Raw genomic sequence first — 25,777 nt, 5'->3', positions numbered from 1 at the left:
TTGTCATGATCATTTTCAGTGAGAGAGGCATTGGGAAAGGTGATGAACTAGTTAGAAGAAAACTGAGTGTTAAAAAAAAAAATATGAGTCCAGTTTCGATACAGTGTCCCAGTGCTGAAAACTATAGACAGGAACGCAGAACAACTTGGGGACAGTCTTGTCATTGAGGGTAGTGACACTGGGCAAGCTAATTGAGGAGAGATGATTGACACCTCTCATGCTGTTTCTTGACCCATAAAACTACAGTGCCTCTTACGTCCATTGGGTGCTCAGCTAGTTGACGGTGATGTTTCGAAAGGGTTAGGGTATGCAGCCTTAATGAGGAAGGACATCACTTGGGAAAGGCTTTCAAGTTTTCAAGCTTCTTGCCATTTCTGGTGCCCTCCTTCTCTGCTTCTTGTTTGTGTTTTAAGAGGGGAACAATTAAGGTTCTCCTTCTTGCCATTATGCCTACTTCCTGTTGTCATTCACTTGACCACTGTGACATTTATCCCCATGGAACCAGAAGTCAAACACTCTGTTTGTTATGTTGCCTTAGAATGTCTTATCAAAGAAGCAGAAGAATAACTAGACACTACTGCTCTTTCAGAGGACCTGAGATTGGGTCCCAGAACTTGTTCATGGTGCCTCTCAGTACAGCTCTAGCTGATCTGACAGCTGTAGACGGAGGGCCCCTGCACTCACACGCACATAATGCCCCACACAAACACACAAAATATAATATAGATAAATCCTCAAAAGATAAGCATGGTGGTGCAAGCCACACTTGGGATGTTGCGGGAACAGAATTGCTGCAAGTTTAAGATCAACCTTGAGAAGCCTGTGCTGTGAGACCTTATCTCACACAAAACAAAACACAAGGACTGTCAGGGCTTAAGTGCTGTTGCTATGGAAGAGTCCTAAAGAAGCAATACACAACGTATTTGTTAACAAGGCTTTATTGTTCAAAACAAAATTGAAATTCTCTGGCACATAAAACAATCATTTCTACAAAAGGAAAGCCTACAAATCTTGATAATTTATACAAATAACAGTTTTTCAAAAAATAAAATTTTAATTTAGTAAACTTGTCGTGTGCTCTACACTTTTAGCACTGTCTGCAATGATCCACCATAAATCCCTGAGCAGAGACGTTTCGATCATGTTCTAACAACCCAGCCCTCCCCTCCCCGAGTTGGTCAGCTACTAAGTCCAGCCCTGGAGTGAAAAGTGTCAGGGATGTGTAGGTATTAAAGATCCATGCATTTTATGACACAGTCCCAACTGTTACCAACATTGGGAAACTGAGTCATATGGAATCTGGCTACTGTGCATTCGGTGAACCTAAAGGAACCAAGTGTTGGAGAAAAAGAAATAGTAACGATAAAGACATAAAATGGGAAACTAGAATAGCAGAACAACAACTATTTAAATAAATATAAAACGTTAGACATTGAATTCATCTTTATAGCCTTATATTAAATTCCTTTTTCTTCCTTTTGTCCTAATTGCCAATGCATTAGAAGATGAGATATATACTTCAACCCACTATTTTGGTTGACCAAAAGGTTTGCTGTTGTTAATGTTAAATATTATTCTGACACCACAGTGATTTAGTTATAATTTAATTTCTGGCCCTTGCGTGAAATGTTTACAAAATAATATACACATGGTAGGAGGGCCTTCTCATTAATCTCATCAAACATTCTCAAAACATTTATCCTTCTCACAAAGAGCCTAATGTCATAGGACTGCTACTTCAGATTCTTTACCCACTGTATTCAGATACATGACACAAGCTATAATATAGGGGGAAATATAGTATTTTTGCATGTCCAGCTTCCCTTTAGTAGAATCTGATCATATGTGTATATATACATGAAGTAAGAAAGGGAAGGTGAAAAAAAAACTAATTTTTAGCTGCAAATGACTGGCTTAACAAATCTGTTTTCTTTTTTTTTGTTACTTTGATAGGGTTGGATAATAAATAAATAAATATGTAGGATATATAATAGTTAATTTCTCTACAAAGAAGTTGCTAATGAACTGGTATTCCAGGAATTTAATTTTCTGTAGCAAATTTTAAATGTTAAAGAAAATTTTTTTTCTGTTTCATTTCATAGTCTTGTTATAAAATGATCACTGAAATACCTATTATTAGGTAAGGAAATAAAATACTCAGTTTTCTATTGGAAAATAAGAAAAGCATTTGGCAGAAGTCATAGATATATGCAGGCTGTTGCTTACTTCATGGCATCTTAAAATAATTTATTTTTGACATCTTTCAGGAAGAGCAAAATACGATAATCGTCCAGGATTTATCTGCATCGCTGTTTGGGCTTATGTTCGGAATCGATGGGCATTTTACACCAGCTCTTTCAAAAACACAACATCATTGACAATAATCCTTATGTACTCACTCTTCATTGACTCCTTATAACAACCATTGTCTAGGAAGCACCAAGGACTTAGCCTTCTATAGTCACCATCGGGGACCGGGACTGGAACACTCATAGCATCCCTTTGTTTCAGCCTCAGTGAGTATGTGTATATAGACATTGTAAAAGGTAATTTCAAAAGAATGAACACAATGAGATCTGATGAAAAGTTATGGAGGAAATACTGACGATATAAAAACGAAAATGACTTGGGACACACACCCAAGGCCTCCCTAGGTCCCGTACCACCTGTATGCGTGGTTAGCACATCTCTTCCCGTTCCTTTTGAGACATGGCAAACAAATGGTGTTCAAGCCTGGGAAGCCTAGGATATTCAAACCATAAAATGTTTAGGTGTATGCATCAAGAAACAGCCGCGGATTCAGACAGATACTGACACAGTATTAAAATCAATGTTTCATAAGCTTCAGAAATCAATAAGCAGGCTGTCCCAGAGAAGGAAGCCAGCAGCGTAAGGTCAACTGGTGGCCCACTGGGAGTCACACTATGCGTTAATCATTCCCCTTTCACACTTAACCTTAAGAGTCCACGGTGGCGGGATGGGCTCTCCGACCTTCCTCTCACAGTGCTGAAGGAACAATATAGTTCAAAGTTCTCTTTCAAAAGCGAACAATGTCTGCAATGAAGATTCCCCCCCTCCCTTCGACAAATGCCAAAGATCCTGTTAAGTGCTCTGGTTTACAGTCTACCTACGGGTAACAATGCCACCCTCCAGGAGGGTTCAATGTTTCCCTTTTTGGTGTTAAGGGGCGGTGCCCATAGCAAAGTGGATTCACCCAGCAGCGGCAGTAACCAAGACGACCTCGGTCCCGGACTTAAAGTCCACGGTGAACGTTTATTGCAGCACTGCTGGGAAGTTCTGTCTGTTAATGAAGCCGGCTTTGACAAGCGTAGGCGATGAGTCCTCGTGTGTCAGGTCTTGGAGGTCTTCAAGCCTTGCTTTTCCATGATGTTCCACAGCTTGCGGAGGTTGGACTGAGTGATGACATCATCTGGCTTGAGTTGCAGAGCCCTCAAGTAGTTGGCCTCAGCTTTCTGGAGCCGGCCATTGAGGTGGAGTATGGCTCCCAGGTTCATGAGAGCAGCGGGGTACTGTAACAAGAGAGAGGAGGTGCGTGATAAAGAGGCCATTTCAAGATCTCCTTCAGGGAAGACAAAAGTCCTCATCCTCTCATGCAGACGGTTCCCATGCCTAGAGGCATCCGATGGAAGCAATGTACCAATTTACACAGAGACAGGAAGAACACCCATCTTCAAAAAAGCTGCCATGTCCTTTGCACTTTAAGTAGGACAGTAAGGAAATGTATCTTTTTTTCCTTCTTTAATGTCAAAGCATAGGTAACATTAAAAAGAGTACAATCAGTCAGACTTATTTTTGGAAAAAAACAAAAAGACTTTCAGCTTTATCAGGTCATGGTGGTACCTCCCTCTAGGTCTATCTTCAGATGTCATGGTGGTACATCCCTCTAGGTCTATCTATCAGGAGCTGAAGGGCATCCTTGGCTACATTGTGAGAGTTATAGGGTAGCACGAACTACATAAGGCTCTGTTTAAAAACAAATTTACATAAATACAATTTCAGATAGAATTGATCTTCTGAAAAAAATCCTCAAATACAGCTTAGTGACAGGGTGCTTGAAACTCTAGGTTCAAGTCCCATTACCGCAAAGCAGAAGCAAAGCAAATCAACAAAAATATACCTCAAAGATGAGACATAAGAACTAGAGGGAAAAGGGAATATCTATGTCCACGCTGTCTTGTCTCTTCTTGGCTTTCTGCATATAAACATTAAGCTATGAGATTTATTAATATTTCCAGAGTGGAAGCCCTGAAAAAAACATTTAAATTCAAATTGAACCTCTTTCCCAAACCTAGACTAAAATATTTCCTGAGACAAGGCCCTTACATTTCAAAATTGTAAATTATTAGATTTTTCTAATGGTGAATGTTTATATAAATATATCAAAGTAGACAACACAAAAACAAGATTTAAAAGATGGTATAGGAAAATGTAACTTTTAAAAACAAGTCATTTTATATTACTTGTTGAAAAGTACTTAAAACAGAACAAAACAAAACAAAAAACTTCTTAAGTAATGCTTATACCATGGCAAGTGAAATATAAAACTATCATATAAAATTTGGGAAGAAATTTTTTAAAATAAAAATTATGGTAGTCACAGTTTACTGCAAGAAATTTTGTCTCCAAATTCTCAGATATTAGTTTATTAAAGTATATCATAATGGGAAAATATTTTGCTTGCTATCTACAAAGATAGGGGCTGTTGCCCTGTTTGCATCCAATCCTTAGGAGGTTCTTTCTAATTAAAAGCAAACTTTTTGGCAGCTACATAAATGCATAATTCAAATATCAGATAAACAAGGTTAATATGCTACGACTGTGCTTTCATTTTGAAGATACTGTCAACCATTAATTGTCCTTCACTCTGTGCAAAAGCCAAAGATAATTTCCAATCATTTTATGATTTAGTATTTTTACAATGCATGCATTTTTCAGTTGAATTCATCTGACCTTACTGTTTACTGTAAAAACAAATATTTCTGAACCAAATCAATGCTGGGGAGAGTGGAATAGCTCAGCACAAACAAAGGGGGGAAAAAACATGATCATATTTCACATTGAGGAGACCTGGGTTTGAGTTCTTGCTTAACCATTCTGACCTTGGTGAAGCAGCCTAATGCCCCGTGCCCAGTTTTTTGAATGTTGCTAGACATACATGAAAATAGTAAACGGATGCACATGGCAAGATACAGTCACACAGACATACTCTGAAAATGTCATGCTCGCTTTCCCTAGTCCATTAAACGCTGTTGGTAATTTTCAGAATTTGACTTCATTGGCTAGAGACTGTCTCTGTATACACATCAAATTCTCCAAAACTCTCAACTGCTAGCATTTTCAAGCTTCCCTACTTTCTTTTCTCCTTTCCAAAAATAATATCACAAATATAAGCTATGCTTGACTTTCACCAACCTTTTGGCGAGGATGACTTCATGCTTATGAAGAAAAATACAGATGGTCAGTTTCTAATTTTAAAGCCAATTCAAGCACACGCAGCTCTAAATTACATGGCGGTGCAAATCTCTACACTGGAAACCAAAATAACTCCATCTACTGCATCTTCTAAAGGAATGCTGCTATCACAGCCACGTTATAATCTCAAGCTCCTCGAGGCCTGAACACATTTCTGAACTGTATCTCCTCACACTACTTGGCATGACTATCAATAAACAGCCACTAAACTTTAGTATGCATGTATTCACAGTACCAAATACTAGAGATGCTAAAATAGGGCAGGGGAATCGCTGTTGGGGGCCATTCCTTGCTAACCAGAAGGAGAAGAATCCCAGGAACTGGGCTGAAGATAGTCCTTACTTCCTCAATCACAGTGTTACCAATGTGTCTTTACCTGTAGTGTGTATGCCTCAAATTGCAATACAGGAAGAGTACACAAAACACGCAGAGGCTATGCAGTCAGATAGCCTAGTTCCTATGCCAGCTCTGCCACACAGAAATGCAAATCTAGACAAACTGGGTGTGGTCTTTGGACCTCAATTCTTGTCCATGTGTGATGACAGAAGTATTTGCTTTATCTAGTTCCTAAAGAGATTATATGAAAGATAATAATGCCCTTTGTTCCTTCTTTCCCCACTTTGCCTTATCATTTCAATACTGCAAACCAAAATCTCCTCCTAAGTGCCCCTGAACAACACTCACCAAGGGTTCCTGACTGCCTGTGCCTATATTAACTTCCTAGTCTTTTTGAGGTTGTTCCTCTAAGAGACAGAAATGAAAATCACTGGGGATGCACGCCACCCAAGCTACACACATATACTGTATTATTGTTTCCAAACTACAGTCCATGATTTCTTCTCTCCTTAAGAATTACCTTCCTGCCATCAGTTGATGAATAAATATTAGTATTTAGTATTATTCTAAGGAAACACAATAAGGAAGTTAAATTTGTTTGATGAATGATTCTTAAATGCTAATTACAATGATGCTTTTGCAACAAATTTAATTTGTTATCTCAAAACCATAGCATGTTACTCAGTAAATAAAAATAATCATAAATCTATGTTAGGAAGTTAATATGCGATGTTAGATCAAGGAAAGTCATTTAATATGTTCATTGTTTTCCTTAAAGAGTAAAAATATCTATAAACTAGGCATGTGTATGATATGGGATTTCTCTCTGTATACCATTGGTTAATAAAGAAGCTGCTTTTGGCCAATGGCTTAACAAAATATAGCCAGCCTAAAAGAAATATATATAGAGAGAGTAGGCAGAGTCAGTGAGAGTCCACGGAGCCGCCATAGAAAAAAGACGCGAGCCATCAGCTGAAACCTTGCGGGTAGGGTAGGCCATGACCCTCGCGGTAAAATTCAAAATAATAAAAATGGGTTAACCAAAGATATAAGAGCTAGCTAACAATACGTTTGTTATTGTAATTGGCCAAACATCATTTTAATTAATATAGTTTCCTCCTACTACGTGTGCACATTTAAGAGCATCCATAGTTTAAGAGGTTGCATATTTAGTTATAATCACAACATTTTGTAATGGATGTAAATACCTATTTTAACAAGAAAATGACTTGAGAAATCAAAAAACCTGTATAAAATACTGCATGAGTCATCGTATGATTTATCTGGGTAAATGCTAAAATGTGATTGAAGTAATGGATATCGGCACCCTACGTAACAGCTTCCAAAGTGTCAACAGTGATTTGAACATAATTTTATGCTTTGCTAAAATCATATAAATAACATACATAACAGTGCTTTATCTCCGATGACAATTGGCTTGTTTTCCCAAGGCTGTCATGTGTCTCCCTCCAGAGTGGCGGCTATTGTGGCTTAATGCATGCCCACTGTCCTGAGGAACTTCCGGTCTTCTAGCCATAAAACTGAGTTCAGAGAGTAGTCTTGGCAGCACTTCAATGCTGGACAGAAAATCAGAATTGTTGGCCCTACCTACCGAGTCAGAATGCGAGTTTTAACTAGCTCCTAAGGTTCTTTTATTCCCATTAACAGGCGAGGAGCACCGTCATCAAGGTCACTTCCAGATCAAAGATGCTATCATTTTACAGCGCTTACAAAGAAATTGCTTAGAGGGGGTATATCATTTAGAACAAAGTATGTTAGATCATGGATCTATCCCCTTGTAAAGTAGAATTCTCCTTTTAGTTGTGTAATTATTTGAGACAGTAACCATTCACAATGAAATTTTATTAACAGAGCTGTAAATGATTAAATGCAAAGAGACAGAAAGGAAACAGCGTGTGACGGGTGTCTAAACAGCCTGCAAGACTCTTGGGCTGTGGGAGCGAATGCAAGACTTTCGGGTGGCAGTCCATCTTATTACGTTCTGGGGGCTTTGCTCTGTGCCAGCTGCAGCTCATGGGTTGGGGCACACAACCACAAGTGCCAACGTCTTCCCCTCACACACATGGTCTTTATTGAACACAGCCGTTGAAATTTTCAGCATGTTAACCATGGCAGGCAGCAGCTTACGACCCTGTAACACAGGGCTCCTGGCTTAATACAGCAAATGAGGCCACCTCCTTCTTCACAGGCTAGAACAGAGAACCAGGCCTCGCTTGCTTCCTTGAAGTGGGCAGATGCTTTACATCAAATGGGATGACTGGCAGCCATGTGGAGGCAGCGTATGACGTCTTTCCCAAGTCTCTAGAGAGCTGTGCCTTGTTATTTTACTGTGGTCCTTGGCTTGATTCTCTAACGTTGGAGGAGGAAATGAAAATGATTGACATCTACTGGGATCAGAGAGAGTAAAGACACTAAGATTATGGAGGTCTGATTATAGCCCCAAATCTTTGAGACCTGCAAAAACTCAGAGTATTTGGGAGCATGAGGTAATTTTTTTCTATCATTAGTATATTTCATAATGTCGTATAGAAACTTCTGATGGAAGAGTACTAGTGACTGAAGTGGGTGCAGAGTTGGAAATTCTGGATTCTCTTGGAAACAGGACTAAGATAGATAAGTTTGGAGGAACCTTGGAGGGTCCAGAGGGAGGAAAAGGCTAGGCATTATACGTTCCCTTAGACCCCGAGACTACTCCTATCTCACAGGAAAAGCTATGGGAGGGTGGAAACAGAGCACAGTACCCAACATTTCTACCTACTAAATGCTTTTATTTCCAATCTGTTTGATTAATTCATTTCCAGAGAAATCTACTCATGTTGCTGAAATTATAGCATTGTATATTTACTGTTGTGCGAGCTAGATAATATTTGAAAGGGAAAGTCTGACATCAGCATGACCTCCTCCTAACCCATATTCTATGCATTAGAGGAATGTTTCCAAGATACCCACCTTCATCTTTCCTTCTGAATATGATTGACAAACAAATTTATATACTAAACGTTATTAATGCATTCTCACTCCCTTTTAAAATAGTTACCAAATAACTCAAAGGTGCCATTCAATGTATTCGGTTGAAATTGCTTACTCAATAGAATTGACAAGAGAAATGAGTGTACCGTGATGCTTAAAAATTATTGGCATAAACAGTAAGAAAAATACGGAAAGAGAACTCTTGTGTAAGTTTTTATATATATCATATATTTAATAAATATTTAATGATTATTTTTAATATACGTCTTGCTTAAAAGCATAATGTACTGGAATAATACGAAAGACATTGGATTTCTCAGCCTAGGACATATTGTTCTTCCTGATATGACCAACTGGAGTGCTTAATGGTCTAATATAAAACTAGAATCCTGAGTACACCGCCCTTGAATCACTGTCTCCTGAGCCTACTAGGTACATGAGTGTATTATATTCAATTGTTAAATTTTGGTAACTTGACCTTAAAAAATCTCTCTTAAAACTTTTTCATGGGAGGCTGGGGGTATAAGTCACTAGTAGAGTGTTTGCCTGGCCTTGAGTTAGATGGTAGCATGTACCAGCAAAAAAGAAAAAAAAAGAAAAAATGAGCAAAACAAAAACAAAAAGAAACAACAACAACATAAACACAAGGGAAATACTTCCACTTATATCTTTTTCTTTTTTTCCATCTTGGTTTAAGTCTTAATCATTTTATTCTTTATATATTATCTAATTATTTTTACATAAAATAAACAGATAACTGAACAGATAATGAGTGGCAGAATCAAAGAAGATTCAAGCCATATGTATTTTTTTTAAAAAAAAATACATATTTTAAGTATAAAAAATTTTCAAAGGGCATTACAAATACCATGGGCCTACCTAGCAAATAGAACCTTATACATACAACTGAAGGCGCTGTCTATCACAGGACTTTGTGCTGACTTCCTTTTCTCTGTGCTGGGACTCTTGTCTGGCTTGAACTTGCACAGGTCTTGGGCATGTTACCACAACTACTGTGAGTCCACATGTGTGCAACTGCACTAATATAGTTGTAAAACAAGATTCCATTGTAGTCGTCCACCTCTGGCTTTCATAGTCTTTGTGTGCCCTATTCTGCAATGAACCCTGAGCCTTGAAGGGAAGATGTGTGACACAGATGTGTCCTTAATGGATGAGCATCCCATAGTCTCTCATTCTTTGCACCTTGAACCATTGTAGGTATCTGTGGTAATTGCCATCTATTCCAAATAACGTTCTGAGGACTGAAAGATGTACTATCTTGTGGATATAATAAATCACTAGGAGTTTAGTTAATAATGTGTGTATTTAGCAGAATAGTAGCAGATTCTACGGTAGGGTTTATGGCCTGTCTTTGTATGGTTCATGGCCTGCCAATGGTGCTAGATATGTGTTTCATCTTGTGGAATGTGCTTTCAATCTGGTAAAAAAAAAAGGGGGGGTGGGTGGTTACTCCCATGATGTTCATGCCACTATTGCACAAATAGGCATATCTTTTCAGGCTAGTTGCTACTGTAGTTCGTAGAATTTACAGCTATGTAAGACTGATGATTATCTTTTTCTCAGTGGCATGCATAGGACATTCCAGGCCATGAAAGCTAGCCAGTATGGACGAAGCTCCCATAAGAGCACCATGTTTTATAAACCAAGTAAATGGTATATTCAGTAATAGGGTCTTTGTTAAGCTTTGGGAAGTAACAAATAGCATTGGCAGTCTTTTGTAATGTTTTGGGGTCTGTGGGACCTCATTGACAACAATTCCAAAAGAGGTAATGAAACTGGTACTTGGCATTTTTCCAATGTTTTGGTGTCTGGTAGGAACATTATTGACATGTTAGAAGGTTTTTGACAAAGAGCCCAAAAATACACATTAACAAAAAAGACAGCATCATCAACAAATGGTGCTTGTCAAACTGGATAGTTATATGGAGAATAATAAAACTGCATCTTTGACTCATACTGTACAAAACTCAACTTCAAGTACATCAAGGACCTCAACATAAGACCTAATACCCTGACTCTGATAGAAGAGGAATTAAAGAATATGGTTGAGCTTGGTACAGAAAGAACTTTCTGAACAGGACCCTAATAGTGTGGGTATTATGAACAACAGTTAGCAATATGGTATTTTATAATATTAAGGAGCTTCAGTATAAAGGACAACATCATCAGTTGAAGATGCAGCCTATAGAATCGTTGCCAGCTATACATCCAACAGAAGGCTCATTCTATAATCTACAAAAAAAAAAAACCAAAAAGAACCCTAAATTTCAAGAAAACAACCAAAATAAAATAATGGGGCATGGCACCAAATAATGGATTCTCAAACAATGAAATACAAATGCTTAGGAAACACTCTTCTTTAAAAAAAAAAATTCAACATCTTTGGCTATCATGAAAACACAGATTAAAACTATTTAGAGATTTTGTCTTACCCCAATCAGAATGGCTAAGGTAAAAAACTAAAGACAAAACAAAACAAACAGAAACCCCAAATGATGACACATGTTCACAGGGAATGCTTATTCATAGCTGAAAGGAGTACAATCTGGTTCACCCCTATGAAAATCAGTGTGATAGTTCTTCAAAAACCAAAAATAGACACATCATATAATTCAGATATACCGTCTTTGGTCATGCATATACCTGAAGGATTCTATATACTACTATAGGAGTGTTTTGCTATCCACGTTCATTTCAGCTCTATTCACAATAGCGATGAATAAAAACAGCCCAGATGTCCATCAAACAATGGACAACAAAAAAAGTGCTATATTTCCCCAAATGGAATGCCATTATTCAAGTATTAAAGGAAAATAAAATTATAAAATTTTCAGATAAACAGCTGAAGCTGGAAAGATTAATTCCGAATGAAGTCACCTAGCGCCAGAAAAAGAAATGCTGTGTTTTTTTTTTCTCATTTGGATCTTCAGATATATATGTTTCATTTGGAAGATGCACCAGAGGCCACGAAATTAGTAAAGAGCTATGGACTGGAGTGGAGACAGAATGCAAGGGCATGCAAAGTTAAATGGAAATAATGGAACAGGAAGGGATAAATTAACACTACATAACTTTGAAAAAAGTCATATGGAAACTAAGATACTCTCTCATTTTTTTTTTTTTTTGCTTGCCTTTTTTTGGTTTGGTTTTGTTTGGTTTTTTGAGACAGCATTGTTCAGGCTCCAGGCTTTCCTGGAACTCCTTACGTAGCCATGGCTGGCCCTAAAATCACATTTCTTTTGCTTCTGACTTCCAAGTGCTGACATTACAGCTGTATAGCATCACGTCCTGCTATCAGTGTTTCTCAACTGAAAAATATAGCCAGGAGTGGTGGCTGACATCTGTATATACGGCATTTGGCAAGCTGAGGCAAAGAAATTTTAAGTTAGTATGAGTCACAGGATGAGATCCTGTCTCAAAAAGAAAAAGGTTTTCAAAAGTAAAAAAAGTAAATCTACCCTAAACAAATCAGAGACTTCTTGAAACGTGTTCAAGTCTGTGTGTGTCTGTGGTGTGTATGTGTGTGTGTGTGTGTGTCTTTGGGGTGTGTGTGTGTTAGGAGGTGAATGATGGTAGAAATCCTGTGAGTCATATGATGACTCTGGGCAGAAAGATAGTCCCTCAAATAACTCGAAGTAATCATGTAAAAAAAATAAAAATCTCAGATCACTGTAGAGGGAGAACAATGGCATTGACTATAAATAAACTTATTTATGACCGTTGTCCAATTACCTTGCTATATGGCCTCCCTTTTATATCCATTAAAAAGTAACAATAAGAAAATAACTTAGGTTTCAGATGATCAAAAATCTTCCTATTCCCCCCTCTAGGGAGTGCTTCCATTTCTGCTGGCATCTTGTCCCACTTCTAAACTCTGCCACCCTCACGTGCATTCCCCTCCTTCAGTTTCTCCTCTACCCCACGATGTCTCCCACTTAAACATTTATATTTCTAAAAGAAAGGGGGTGTTTCTGAGGTTTCACTTTGTGCCTATCAGAAAGAATTCAGAACCTTCAGCCCTGATTTTAAGCAGCCTTTTAAAAATTCAACATTCAAAATGCTTTCTTTCGGGGCTACATGAACTTCTGTTTCTGTTCTGTGCCCCTTAGAGCATCTGTTTCCCGCATAGAGGACTCCTCCGACAATGCCCTTCTTCCTTTCTCTCAGACAAACTGCTCATTAAAACAAACGGAACCAAGCCGGAGAGGACAGCAATGTCTATTGATTGCCTACTTTCAATGTTCCCATAGTATTGCCTGCATATATTAACTGCAACATTACCACAATGAATTATAGCTGCTTGTTACACACGTCTGTCTTCTTCACCGAAGGGTGAAAAACTCATTGAATTTATTTCAATTGTCTTTATACTGCCGGAGGTAGAGAGTGAAATAAGAATGAAACCCTCCATGAATGCTTGCTGAGATGCCGTATGGTCAAGCAGAAGAAATGGCTGAGCGATAGTCAATTCTATGCCAGTGTCAGTATAATTGGACATGCATTTAATGGGCACCTATATGTCAAGTTCTCTGCTAGACACTAGCTCGGTAATGGACAAAAGAAGCTTTTATTTTAATATTGACGTGGAATTAGTTCATTTTTAGCATACCCTGGTATTTACCACAAAGCAGTAGGAGGTAAATCTGTATTATCTCAATGCTGTCCCTCAAATTTAGGAGGTAGAAAAAAACTGCAACCCATGCATTAAAGTAAGTGCTAATAGGGACCACACCAAAAGAATTCAATATCCTCAAGTTTCCATCCTCTTGATGACAAGCGCATCCCTTGGAAGGTAAAAGAAGATGTGTCTAAATGGAGCATAGTAAGAGCTGTTAGGGAACTGGAGTGAAAGCCTTTATTACTGGGTACAAGGCTATGAGACAAGATACACTCTTTGGCAGTTGTAAGACTATATGTTCAAACTGAGAATTTGTACAAATTTTTGCAATTAATGGGTAGCATCAAAACCATTTTTTTTTATTTTTTAAAAGCATTTTTGGCAGACCGCTGAGAGTGGAGTTGAAGCTGGACAGTAATCCTAACATATAGGAGTCTGGATTTCAATTAATATGGAGATTAAGCTGACAATAGTGAGAGCTATGATGTTAACCCTTCTGTGACCAAACCAACTTCAGGGGAAAATACCTATGAAAAATGCAATATGAATGCAATGTACAGATGCTTCCTCATAAAACAGCATGGTGGAAAGAAACCCATAAGCAACTTAGTGCTCTCCGTTCAGAGAGAATAGTTCTCAGAAGTCAAATTTTGAATAAAGCATCAATGAGAAAAAAAATACCAAATCATAGAGAGAGAAAGGGTAAACAATACCAAAATCCAGCAATGGCGAGGAAGAGCATGACAGATTATATAAATGCTTCATTTTGATTCTCAGTTTCAATGTAGTGTTTGTATTTATGAACTAGCTTTTGAATAAGACAAAACAGATACAGGCTGCCAAGAAGGCATAATATTGTATTAAGGGAGTCGTTCCAATCCGTCAGTGACACATTTGATCCTGTGTACTCAATCCTTGCTACCTACATCTGCCCCATCCCACGGGGCATAACAGGAATGTTCATTTAACTTTTATGACCGGTGTGATTGCCACAATGTGGCACGCTATTCATTTTGATGGCAGTCAAAATGTCAGCAGCTGTGGTATGGCGGGTGAGCAAACAGACATTGTAATGGGATCATCTCCAAGGTAGCCGTTATCTCTGACTTAACAGTGCACCGCTTAAATTAAGAACCTGACCTCAGAAATTGCCTTTCTCTGGAAAAGATGCTACTTCAGAGTTGCGTTTCCTAATGTCCTTCATTTCGCAGGGATGTTTTTCACAGGTCATGGCTCTTGCAGCATTTGGAAAATGCAATCAGTGCGCTGTTTGTTTTGATTTGCAGCAAGAACAACGCTCATGGTAAGAAGCAAAACTACCAAACTTTTGCTCTATGTGACCTTGATTTTAGGCTTGTTTGTTTGTTTGTTCTTGACACATAAATGACACTTGTCTGCTATGGTTGTTTTCTAAATTTTAATTCCTTCTTCTTTTTATCCCCTCTCCCATCTGCATGAGATTAACAGTGACGAAGAGCAAAAGTATCACACAATTCCACAAAACCTTTGAACTAATTTCTTTGCCTATTGATTTACATAATATAATTGGCTCTACACTATACTCAATAGTCTTAGCATGAAGAGGAAGGAAGAACATGTGCGTACATTCTTATTACAGAGAATGGATTCTAGCTGTCCAGGTTGTCCAAATGTGTATATACAGGGAGAGAGCATGAATTTGAATATATGTGATTAAAATGACTGTTCATTCTGATAAATTGGAACAATTCACTAGAATGTTACTAGATATTTCAGAAAGATATTAGAAATTAGTATTTGTATCTAAAATATTTAAGAACTTAGATACCATGAATGGCAGAAGAATTTCACCTTGCTGACATTTTCTATGTAAATTGATCATCTTTACATGTATAAGACAATCGGATGTGTGTGTGCTTGTGGGTGTGTAGGTTTATCACATAGTTTAGACACGTCATATTGACATAATCAAAGGTATGCTGGAGTGAGGACTCAACAGATGCCAAAGCAATTAAATCCCGGAAATTATTTGAACCTATACAGATCACTTCTCTAATTCATTTTTAACCTTTCCAACACACTGATATTATGGGAGCCAGTGGAGAGAGGATGGTTTCTGTATTGCAGAAATGACAGATTTGAATACGATTTATGGTAAATTTCACTGCTTAGAAGTATGGAAGTAAGCATGCCAGTAATTTCAAAATGGCAGATTAAAATGATTAGGCTCACACACCTTGAAGCTTCCCTAAACTGCTGTAACAGTGTGTCACTCACTCAGTGGCTCTACGCATGCCTCACTGTAATTGGGTTCCAGAAGTCTGACACCAGATTGCTTTTGTCTTCTTCCTGGATGTCCCGGCCTTCCTATGGCCTTCCCTGGTGTGTATGCACAGAGAAGACGTGGGGAGATTCCTCATGTCCAGTTTTAGAAGGGCTTTATTCTCTCAGAGGCTGTCATATATCCAATGACGCCAGGATTCGAGTTTCAGCATATCATATGTGTTCAGTAGACAAACAAATACTGAGTTCATAACAGGCAGGCAGCATAACCCCTCCCTCTATTACACAGCAGACACAGACTACGATGTGAACATACAGATTAATTTCGGGTGAGGCTTACTTAGAATACTCACATTTCATTACGACGTAAGAAGGCAGCGAGTGTCTACTGACCAAACAAACATAAAGAAATACACTATCCTGAGCCAGCTAACCACACCTTTCATGCCCACAGCAAGTGGAACATCCTTCTCTTACACTAAATAATGATGACCAGATTAAACATCAACAAACTGGAATAAAGCAATCCCTCCATAAACTAGAATTGCTGGGTTAAAAGTAAAACACGAACACTTCCTGAAGCACGATATTCTATTCGCACTTTTATAGGGCCAGAGCTTTGTTGATACACCCTGGGAAAATAGCAGTGCAAAAGTCTTTACACACCACTTCAGAAAATATTCCACCAGGACACACCCATCACGGTAAAGCCATGCCTCACTCCAAGCCATTACACTTGGCAAGGTATCGCACCTGCTATAGATGTAAAATAAACAAAGGTAATTTGTGCGTTTACACTCATGGCACACCAAGGGGTGCTGAGTAGCCCAAGTTCTCCCATGCTCAGTAATGAGTCAAGTACCACTAGGATCTCTCCAACCTGTGCATATTGTGCAAAGTCAGTATCTGGAACGGCTCTAACCTGACGGTATCAATCATCTCCTAAATAAGGCATGTCCAGTCAGCTTTGCTTCTACATAGATAAGATTCTAATAACTGATTCAAGGACCCATTTTTCTTCCATGTTCACATATAATACAGATTTTTGCAATGTTTTTGCATAGTCCGCCTACCAATGTCTCATTGCTTCTTTATTTGGAAAACTCAAGGCTTTCTTTTCAGCCTCTCTTTCTTGGTTTAATCTGTTAATATTTAAAAATGGAAAAGAAAAAGAAAAGGAAGCAAGCAAGCAAATAACTAGCTCTCCATGGGGCTGTCACATGTGCCCAATGTCCTAGCACTTACTAGCTTCAAAGACATTGACTTAAGACCCATATGCATTAATCCTCTCCAATAACAACCAAAATGAAACTTGAAAAGGAAGGCAAGGTACGACTAAATCCTTTCAGACTTCATTAGTAACTTTCCTCTGGTTTATCTGACTCCTTTCAGATGCATTTTCTATAACAATTTAGGATACCTTAGTGATTATGAAAGTATGTGTCAAATACATTGCATGTAATACATTCCTACCCTCTGAAAAAAGTAATTTCGTGTGCACAGTGTAACAACCTGAGGTCTGACATCTGACCGTGCTAACACTCTGCTACTTCTCATTGCTACCTGTGATTCATGCCTGAGCAATCAAAACAAAAAGGGCTTCTCCGGAATTATAAGAAGGCATATCTTTCCAGTTTCTTTATGTAAGAAACCAGAGACATGATAATTTTGTACTGCTATGTACTAGTTATTTTTGAGACAAAGAACCTTATGACTACACCACTAGTTATCTAATTAAATTGTAGGACATTTATGTCATAAATGTTTAATGTCCACTGAGTACAATAATTAAATCTAATTTCAGAGTCTTGAAATGGCTCATAGAAATTAAGCTATGCTCCAATGCCTGTAATTTGATACTTTTATTTCATTTAGTCAAAAATATAAGTTTAAGAACTTTGCTCACTTTTTGGATCACCCAAGAGAAGAATTAAATGGTAATCATGAAGGTTACGTTCTTAGAAAATTAATGCTATGTGAGCCTGAACTAGTACAAAAGTGTTCTCCAAGAGGATTGAGGGTGGGTGTAGGCCACCTCAAATCCAGAGTGGAGAGGCTTTTACGCATCTCTTACTACATAGATTAGTGAGAATATATTTAAGAAATTTTATATTTATAAAAAATAAAAAATTAAACAAGAAGGTTACTGAAATTCTTTTTCAGATTGTAAACATTTAAAATCAAGTCTGTCCTGCAGTTCTCTGACTCTGAGTTTCAAAATTCTGAGTGTCTCATTGGATGTGGTACTACATGTTTTTAATCTCAGAGAAGCAGAAGGAAGTAGATCTCTGTGCCTTCTAGGTCAGTGTGGTTTACATAGTAAGTTCCAGGCCAGTCCGATACACAGACCCTGTCTCACAAAATGAAATTATGAGTTCTTTTTAACTGTTATAGGCCATTTACATGTTTCCTTTAAAACTGAATCTGTGCAGCCACTAATTCAATCAATACCCAATTACTGAGCACCTTCTGCTCGATGGAGTCAAACTGTACACAAAGTAACAGATCTGATGGAGCTTATGATCTCCCTTCATGCTTAAGTAACATGTGTGAGCACCATAGGTATTGTGATCTGTACTGTCTTAGTTAGGGCTTCTATTGAAGATACCATGACCACAGCAACTCTTATAAATGAAAAATATTAAATCGGGGTCACTTATATTTGCAAAGATTTAGTCCATTATCATCATGGAGGGGAGCATGGTGCCATGCAGGCAGACATGGTGCTGGAGAAAGCGGCTATGTGTTGATCTGCAGGCAACAGGAAGTAGCCTGACCCAATGGGCAAGACTTGAGGATATATGAGATCTCAAATCCCGCTTATATACTTCCCCCAACAAGACCACACCTAGTCCAAAAAGGCGGCGCCTCCTAATACTCCTAATAGTGACACTCCCTTTGGGGGACATTTTCTTCCAAACAGCCATACATACTAAGACTAACAAGTGAATCAAGATGTGCATTTAAGGAAAGAATGGGTGGGAAGGCCATACATTTGTCTGTAAATCTTGGCTGACTCATCCTTGACCTTCATAACAATTCAAAAGAAGAGTCCATAAGGATATATGAACACTATATCCACAGACGGTTAAGAACCAGCAGTGGGATGAAGAACTGAGAGGAACCTGAACTGGAACACCCTGAAACTATGGAAGGAATGTGCCTCCAGGAGGAAGCAATAACCATCTGTCAAATGTTTCTCATGGGATAACGGATGTAGAACTGAGCATGACTGCATGGGGCAAATGTGTGGTAGGATAGGTTTGAATGAAGAAGAGTGCCTTAAATTGAAGCTGAGAAATGGTGTGGTTGTTAACTAAAAAAAAGAGGTTAAGAGCTATTCTTATTGTTTTTACAGGTTTGCACAAAGAATATGCTTTAATGGTCATGGAGAAATTGTTACAATAGGGAGAAAGGGGGATAAGAAGAAGAGGAGGAAGATGAAGAAGGATGAGGAGGAGGAAGACACAATAGCTTTGGGAGCGCTGGCCATTACCTACTAATGAAGAGTTTCATTTGTATTAGAAGTATGAACAGTTTGTAACAGCAAGAGAAAAGTAGCATTAAGGGTACAGATTATCATGATGGTTAGATGTGGTAACAGAAGTTTATGGAAGCTCTCTAGCGACTTCTGAATTTCTAGTAGTAGAGAAAATAAAGTAATAGCTTCTAGTATGACCCTGATGGACCCAGGAGAGAATCTGGAGAATTCTAGGCATGAGAATAAAGTAGAAATAGTTTTCTAAGAAAGTATGAGAAAATACTGGAAAAACTTGTGCGGAAACCTAGATAATTTTCTCATACGTATATTAACTTTGCTGCTGTTCTCAGAAGAATCTGATTGTTGCTAGTCAGTGAGTTTTGCTCTCACTATGAGTCACGCCCCAACTTCAGACTACTTGTTTCTGTTAGTAGTAGCCCCTCAAGACACAAGTGGCCAAGCTTTGTTCTCCAGAGGAAAAAAAAAGTCTGAGATCAGGCCACAGAATCCAACCAGTCCCTGAGCTTGTCCAAGATAAGGCCACAAAATCCTACCAATCTCAGACCATCCAGAAAAGCTCCACCCCCAAAGAAATCTTATATAAGCCTGCCTCCTGCTTAGTTTTTTGCTGCTTCTCTGCCAAATACTCTCCTATGTCTTTCCCATTGAATCTCTTGTGTGAGCATTGTTTTACAGTCTGATTTTGTGGTTTTGCTTGGCTCCCGGCTGCTAGGATACATTTTCCTTCAAAGCTGTAACACTCACACATTTTACGATCAATATTTTCAACACAGTCACATGTAGCTATATGTTCCTGATAATTGCAGTTTCTGTAGTCCTTAGGGATATGCATATTTTGCTTCTACTGACTCTTGGGAGTATGCTGAAAATATCCATCTTGAAAGTAGAAAAGATTTTCAAAGGAGACTATTATTCTATCATCTACCCAAAGAAAGAGGATCTGTGCTTTCCTGACCAATGTCATTGAAAGGTCATAATGTTTGACAATTAAAAGAGTTGGCTCTGGTAGAACTTTAGGGTGGTGGACACAATAGTAAAAGGTTAGTCAACAACAGTGGAGGAGCTGTGTCTAAACAAGGGGAGATTCAGAGGGAATTGGTCTTAAAACATTTTCTAACTCACAGGAAGACTTGGAATAGCAAATACAGATAAGCAACACTAATGGAAACACACAGACAGCTAATAGCATGCTGTGACATCCTCCTGGAATGATGTCCATTTTTGGAAGGACTCTGCTTTATTTAGCTTACAACTGAGAAGCATGATAAAGCCACAGTTCATTTATCAGTTGTATCAAGTGAAAGTTATTTTTTTTTCCAACAGAGAAAAGCTGTCCTATGCACGACTGCTTAGCATTTTGACAAAACTACTTCTTGATAATCCAGGGCAATTTCAAGTCGATGCTATAATGGTAGCAGAGCCATTCCAGCTCTTGCCAAGACAAAGTCTAATTCCACCCTTAGAAAATGAGAAGTGATTTGCCTTCCTTTGTCTAGCTTCTTCCTTTATCACTTAGCAGCAAATTATAGAGCAAGGCCTAGTGAGCCCAAACAGCGATACTTGACAGACTAAATGTATTCGTGTCTTACTTCACTTACGAGAAGGGTTAAAATAGCCTACCTTCCCTGCTGCCAATATTGGTATTTACAGGGTGGAAAGGAACTTGTATGATAGCTTTCATTGGTATGTAGTCAAAGGAAAACTTTCCTTCTATAAACACACCAGCCCACAGCCATCTTTGTACTACAAGGTTCTGAAATTGCAAACATGTCCACAAGCACAGAGAGCTATAGCCAGCAAGAAAGCAAGTTGTATAGACATACCTGTCACAACATTCGTGAAATATCTTTATCATATTAATTTACTACCTCCTTTCTACGCACAATTTTCCTAGTGAAAGTATCATTGGCCTTAAGCAGTGCATATCATTTTAATGCTCAGGCAATTATTTAGTCAATATTCACCACATTCAAAGCCATTAGATCTTCTCTTATCATCTGTTGTTAATGGGCTACAAAATTATAATCCATTAATTAAACAACAACTATCTTACAGTTGCTCATTCATTACTTTCATATTTCCAAATTATGTATGGTTTTGTTACTAAATCTCATGATTGGCCCTGAGAGATACAGGCCCTGAGAGGGGTTAAGGAAGCTGTTCAAGATAACATAACTAGTGGGAAGTCTGCCAAGTCCTATGCTCAGCTCTTCCAAACTATTTCTTTACCTTTTCTCTCTTTGATAAGTATTCTAATTTATTAAGATAATGATATAGTCACTATAATTTCATCCTCCCCTTTTTTTTTTTTTGAGACAAGGTTTCATTGTAGCTTTGGTGCCTGTCCTGGAACTAGCTCTTCTAAGACCAGACTGGTTTTGAACTCAGAACTCCATCTGCCTCTGCCTCCTGAGTGCTAGGATTAAAGGCCTGTATCATCACCGTCTGGCCACGATTTCATCTTAACAAGCACTGGTGGTGGTTCATAGAGTCTGACATGGCATTTGGGCTGTGTGAACCTCTAATACCCTACACTCATGTTGGGGGTATAAGTTAATGGAAAAATGAAGAGAGTGAATGAACTGGAAATTTTTTTCGTGTGGCTGCAACAACATACCTGGCATAAAATAATTTAAGGATGGGTTTGTTCTGGTTTCCAGTTTGAGGACACACATTTCATTTTGGCAGGGAAGTCATGAGAGCAGGAATTGGAGCACAGCTGATCACACTGCATCAGCAGTCAGCAAGCAGGTGGAAGTAAGAATTGGGACTCAACTCTAAAACCCATGCCCCGTGACCAGCTTTGTCCAGCAGACTTCATTGCTTGGTGGTTCGACAATATTCCCAAACAGTAGCACCACCAGGGAACCAGTGTTCAAAATGGGGGACATGTAACATCCAAATCCCAAGAATCAGGCTGATGTGGGATGTCCTTCTGTATATATGTTGTTTTTATTGATTAATGAATAAAGCTGCTTCAGCCAATTGCTTAGCAGAGTACAGCCAGGTGGGAAATCCAACTAGATATATAGATAGAGAGTAGGTGGATTCAAAGAGATGCCATGTAGCTGCCAAAGGAGAAGGACATGCCAGAACCTTAGGAACTTACCAGTAGGCCACAGCCTTGTGGTGATTCACAGATGGATATAAATGGGTTAATTTAAAATGTAGGAGCTAGCTAGGGTCATTGGCCAAGTAGTGTTTGAATTACTATAGTTTCTGTGTGATTATTCAGGTCTGGACAGCTGGGAAACGAACAAGCAGTCTCCAACTACATGAAACAAAAGTATTGAGAGATGGTAAAAAATTTTACTTGTATGAATTTTTCATAATTTTTCTCAAAGGAGACTAGACAACATTTGTACTCTATGAAACTGTTCCCAATTTAGCCTTTACTGCTTGCTTCATGCACCCTGAAGAGGAAAATAAATCACTACCCATTGAAAGAAACACAAAAGGGATCTTGACAATTTCCTTGCTCTTTTTCAGTATACCCTTAAAATCATCCTGCTTAGACATGTAGAAAGAAAACAACAGCATCCAAGAATATTAAATCAGATAGAAAAAGTCAATTCAATTTCTTCATTAAATGTAAAGTAAGATCACAAACCATCAAGCTAAATGCTTGTTATTGTAATTCACTTCCCTTAAAAATTTATTTCTCATTTATCAAGTTAGGCAGAGCAAGGATTTTCTCAGACTGTGATCAATGTTGTTTATGGCTTGCTGCTGATCTATGAAGAAAATCGAGATTATAAAAGATGAAACTTGGTACGGCTCAGACACTCCAATATTACAATGAAGACATTGGTAAGTGCTCAGAGACATCCAAAGTGTGCTGGTAGGATTGTGCCTGGTTTCAGAGGTTTTCTACAGCAACTTCTGTGTTCCTTAGATCTTGGGAGTTTTAATTGCATCCTAGTGCTGTTAATAATTTTAATGAAAAAAAAAATAGTGTTCCAGATAGGGAGGATCCAGAATAGCCTCACATTCATCACAGTCTAGAAACACTGCAAAATTTCTTCCACGTTGCTTCCTCTGCCCAACTACCATTGTTATAAGAGAGTGTGTGTTCTTGTGGAAAATAAGAAAAATGCCTGAATGTACAAGGATGTTAATTAACTTATCTGAAAAGCAAAAGAAAATGTTTCCAGAGACACACTATAGCCATGCATGTAAAGGCAGTCAAAATCTGTTAGAAGGAAAGTTGGCGCTCAGGACATCCTAGGGGTTTGTTCCCATTCATCTTCTCGCTGTGTGCGTGGTAATTACATTAGCATGGCAGCTTCCGAATGTAAATGCAAACCAAGGTAAGGCCGTGAAAACACCTGCCTAGCTTTCTTCAGCATTATGGAAAAAAAAAAAAAGTCATAACATGGGTGTGTAGATAATTCTTAAAACTACACAAGATATGAGACATTGTTTTATGGCACATAATATCAAAGCAGCAGGTATGCCCTTTCAGGTGACATGTATAAGCTTCCAGGTGGTATTTCATTTTTGGAATAAAATCGGAGGGAGCAAATATCAAGAATATAAATAAGGGCAAGATAACTGGAAAACTGGAAAAATATGTAACATTTACATAATACATATACTATGTGTATATCGCATATACAAACAAATATATAACACACATATATTATACATGTTACATTTGTATATTACATATTACATGTATTATTTAATCTGCTGGGGGGAATGTACAGAATGTCAGAGAATAACTTCCTAAGAGTTGGTGTTCTCTTTCTGTCTTGTGGGGCTCCAGAGACTGAACCCAGGGCATCAGGCTTGGAGCCAAAAGTGCCCTCACAAACTGAGTTATTGGACAAACGTACGTACGTACGCACGTGTGTGTGTGTGTGTGTGTGTGTGCACGTGCGCGCAGGTCACTGTATGCATCTATATGTGTATGCACATATGTGTGTTTGAGATGAAGTGGATATTATTCTGTATGGGCTAGAAACTTCTATGCCATTGAGGAAAATTCAGAACATCTGATCTTCCTGCTTTTATCTGCCATGTTCTAGGATTACGGGTATGTGCCAAAATGCCTAACATAACACTTATTTAAACTTGTGAGAGACACTTCAGTTTTGTGAGTCAAATAAGAACAAGAAGAAAATGTGGGGAAATCTTTTGATTTGTCTTCTTCACTGAAGATATAGAAAGGGTGATGAATACATTTGTATACACACACACACCCTTTATCCCCAATATACTCATACACACAGAGGGGTGGGGAGAAATATATCTTAGGCATAAAATTCAAAATCTTCATCTGCAAATTAAAGTGTTATTTCTGGTGATAGAGGAATTTGGACTCTGGGAGAACATAAAATATATCAGCAATAGCATAGGGTATAGAAAGAAGCACATGTTTAGACTTTAGATCTAAACCACACTTATATGTGGAAAGCACAAAGGAAGATGTGACAGAATTCTATTATGGCAAAGAGTTAATTCCTATTTATTTGTTTTCCCGTGGGGCTGCTTCTTTTTAGTCCAACTTTTCATTTGTGTTACAAACTTTTACCATAAATGCCAAAGAATAGCAGCTATTGTGTAGGGAAAGAAAGGAATTGGGTTTTTAATCAAGAAATTAGAAGCTCCCTTGGAAATAGCCAAGAGAGGAGAATTTCTCATATTTTATTCTTTTGCAAAGTAGAAAACTCTGGGGAAAAAACCAAGTCTTCATAAGAGGATGTTAGTAGCAAGAAAATGCAATTATTATGAAGACAATTTCTTTTTCTCAGTAATGGGAATGGAATCTTCCATTTGGTATGGAAAGGAACGTCCTTAAAGACAAAGACCTTCTCAACAGGCTTCTGTTCTTCCCCCATTAGAGGCAGTTCTGATGGACACACAGAAGACAAGTGCCAAACTGATTCCAAGATGATGTCATCAAGCCACAGTGATGGGCGGAACAGATGGACAGAAGGATAATTAACGGAATAAAAGGGTCAAGAATGTGACATTCCACAGTATTGTGTACTCAATGTGGATTCTAAAAGGTACTGGAAAAGCTGAGTGACAGAGAGACAGATGGAGAAAGACTGATATAAGAAACTGGCAGTTTTAATGGCAGGATTAAAAAAAAAAAACCAAAAAGTTAAGATGGACAGAAGTTGTAAGCTTTTTATAAAAATGTATACAAATTACTATGCAATATTAAGCTAAAGTGATAATGGACAGATTAGGGCAAATACCACTGCATGCTATTTTCTGAGTTTTCATTCAGGATATGGTGAACTGCTGAAGAGGAAAAGAATGTTTGAGGCAAGACCAAGCCTGCTAGAGTGGCCACTTCTGTGGGGGCCACGTGTGATACCTGATATGTGGGACCAGGAGGAAGAGATGCTCAGAGGCCGAGGAATGAAGTCACTCATTCTGAATACATCTATATCTTCTCACTAAGAGCAAACCATCTGCCTCGACAACAGAGACTACTGCAGTGGCTCCCTGCCTTCCTGCTTCCAGCTGGTGTCTAACCCATTTTCCAAAGGAGCCTCTCTCTCATGTTGAAATCACTCAAGAAGTTTCTCTCCATACTT

At 38.3% G+C, this 25,777-nt stretch overlaps 1 protein-coding gene across 1 annotated transcript in view; it reads right to left on the bottom strand.

Annotated features, from left to right (window-relative positions):
* Positions 1 to 937: 937 nt before the first annotated feature.
* Tmtc2 (transmembrane and tetratricopeptide repeat containing 2) overlaps positions 938 to 25,777 on the bottom strand; it is a 382,576-nt gene continuing 357,736 nt past the window's right edge. Inside the window, exon 12 of the mRNA XM_005358105.3 lies at positions 938 to 3,530. Within this exon, the coding sequence (XP_005358162.1) occupies positions 3,351 to 3,530 (180 nt within the window). The 3' untranslated portion in view covers positions 938 to 3,350. The remainder of the gene's footprint in view (positions 3,531 to 25,777) is intronic.

Source organism: Microtus ochrogaster, chromosome 24 (genome assembly GCF_000317375.1).
Source record: "Microtus ochrogaster isolate Prairie Vole_2 chromosome 24, MicOch1.0, whole genome shotgun sequence".
Lineage (NCBI taxonomy): Eukaryota > Metazoa > Chordata > Mammalia > Rodentia > Cricetidae > Microtus > Microtus ochrogaster.
This window is presented reverse-complemented; position numbering and strand designations above follow the sequence as displayed.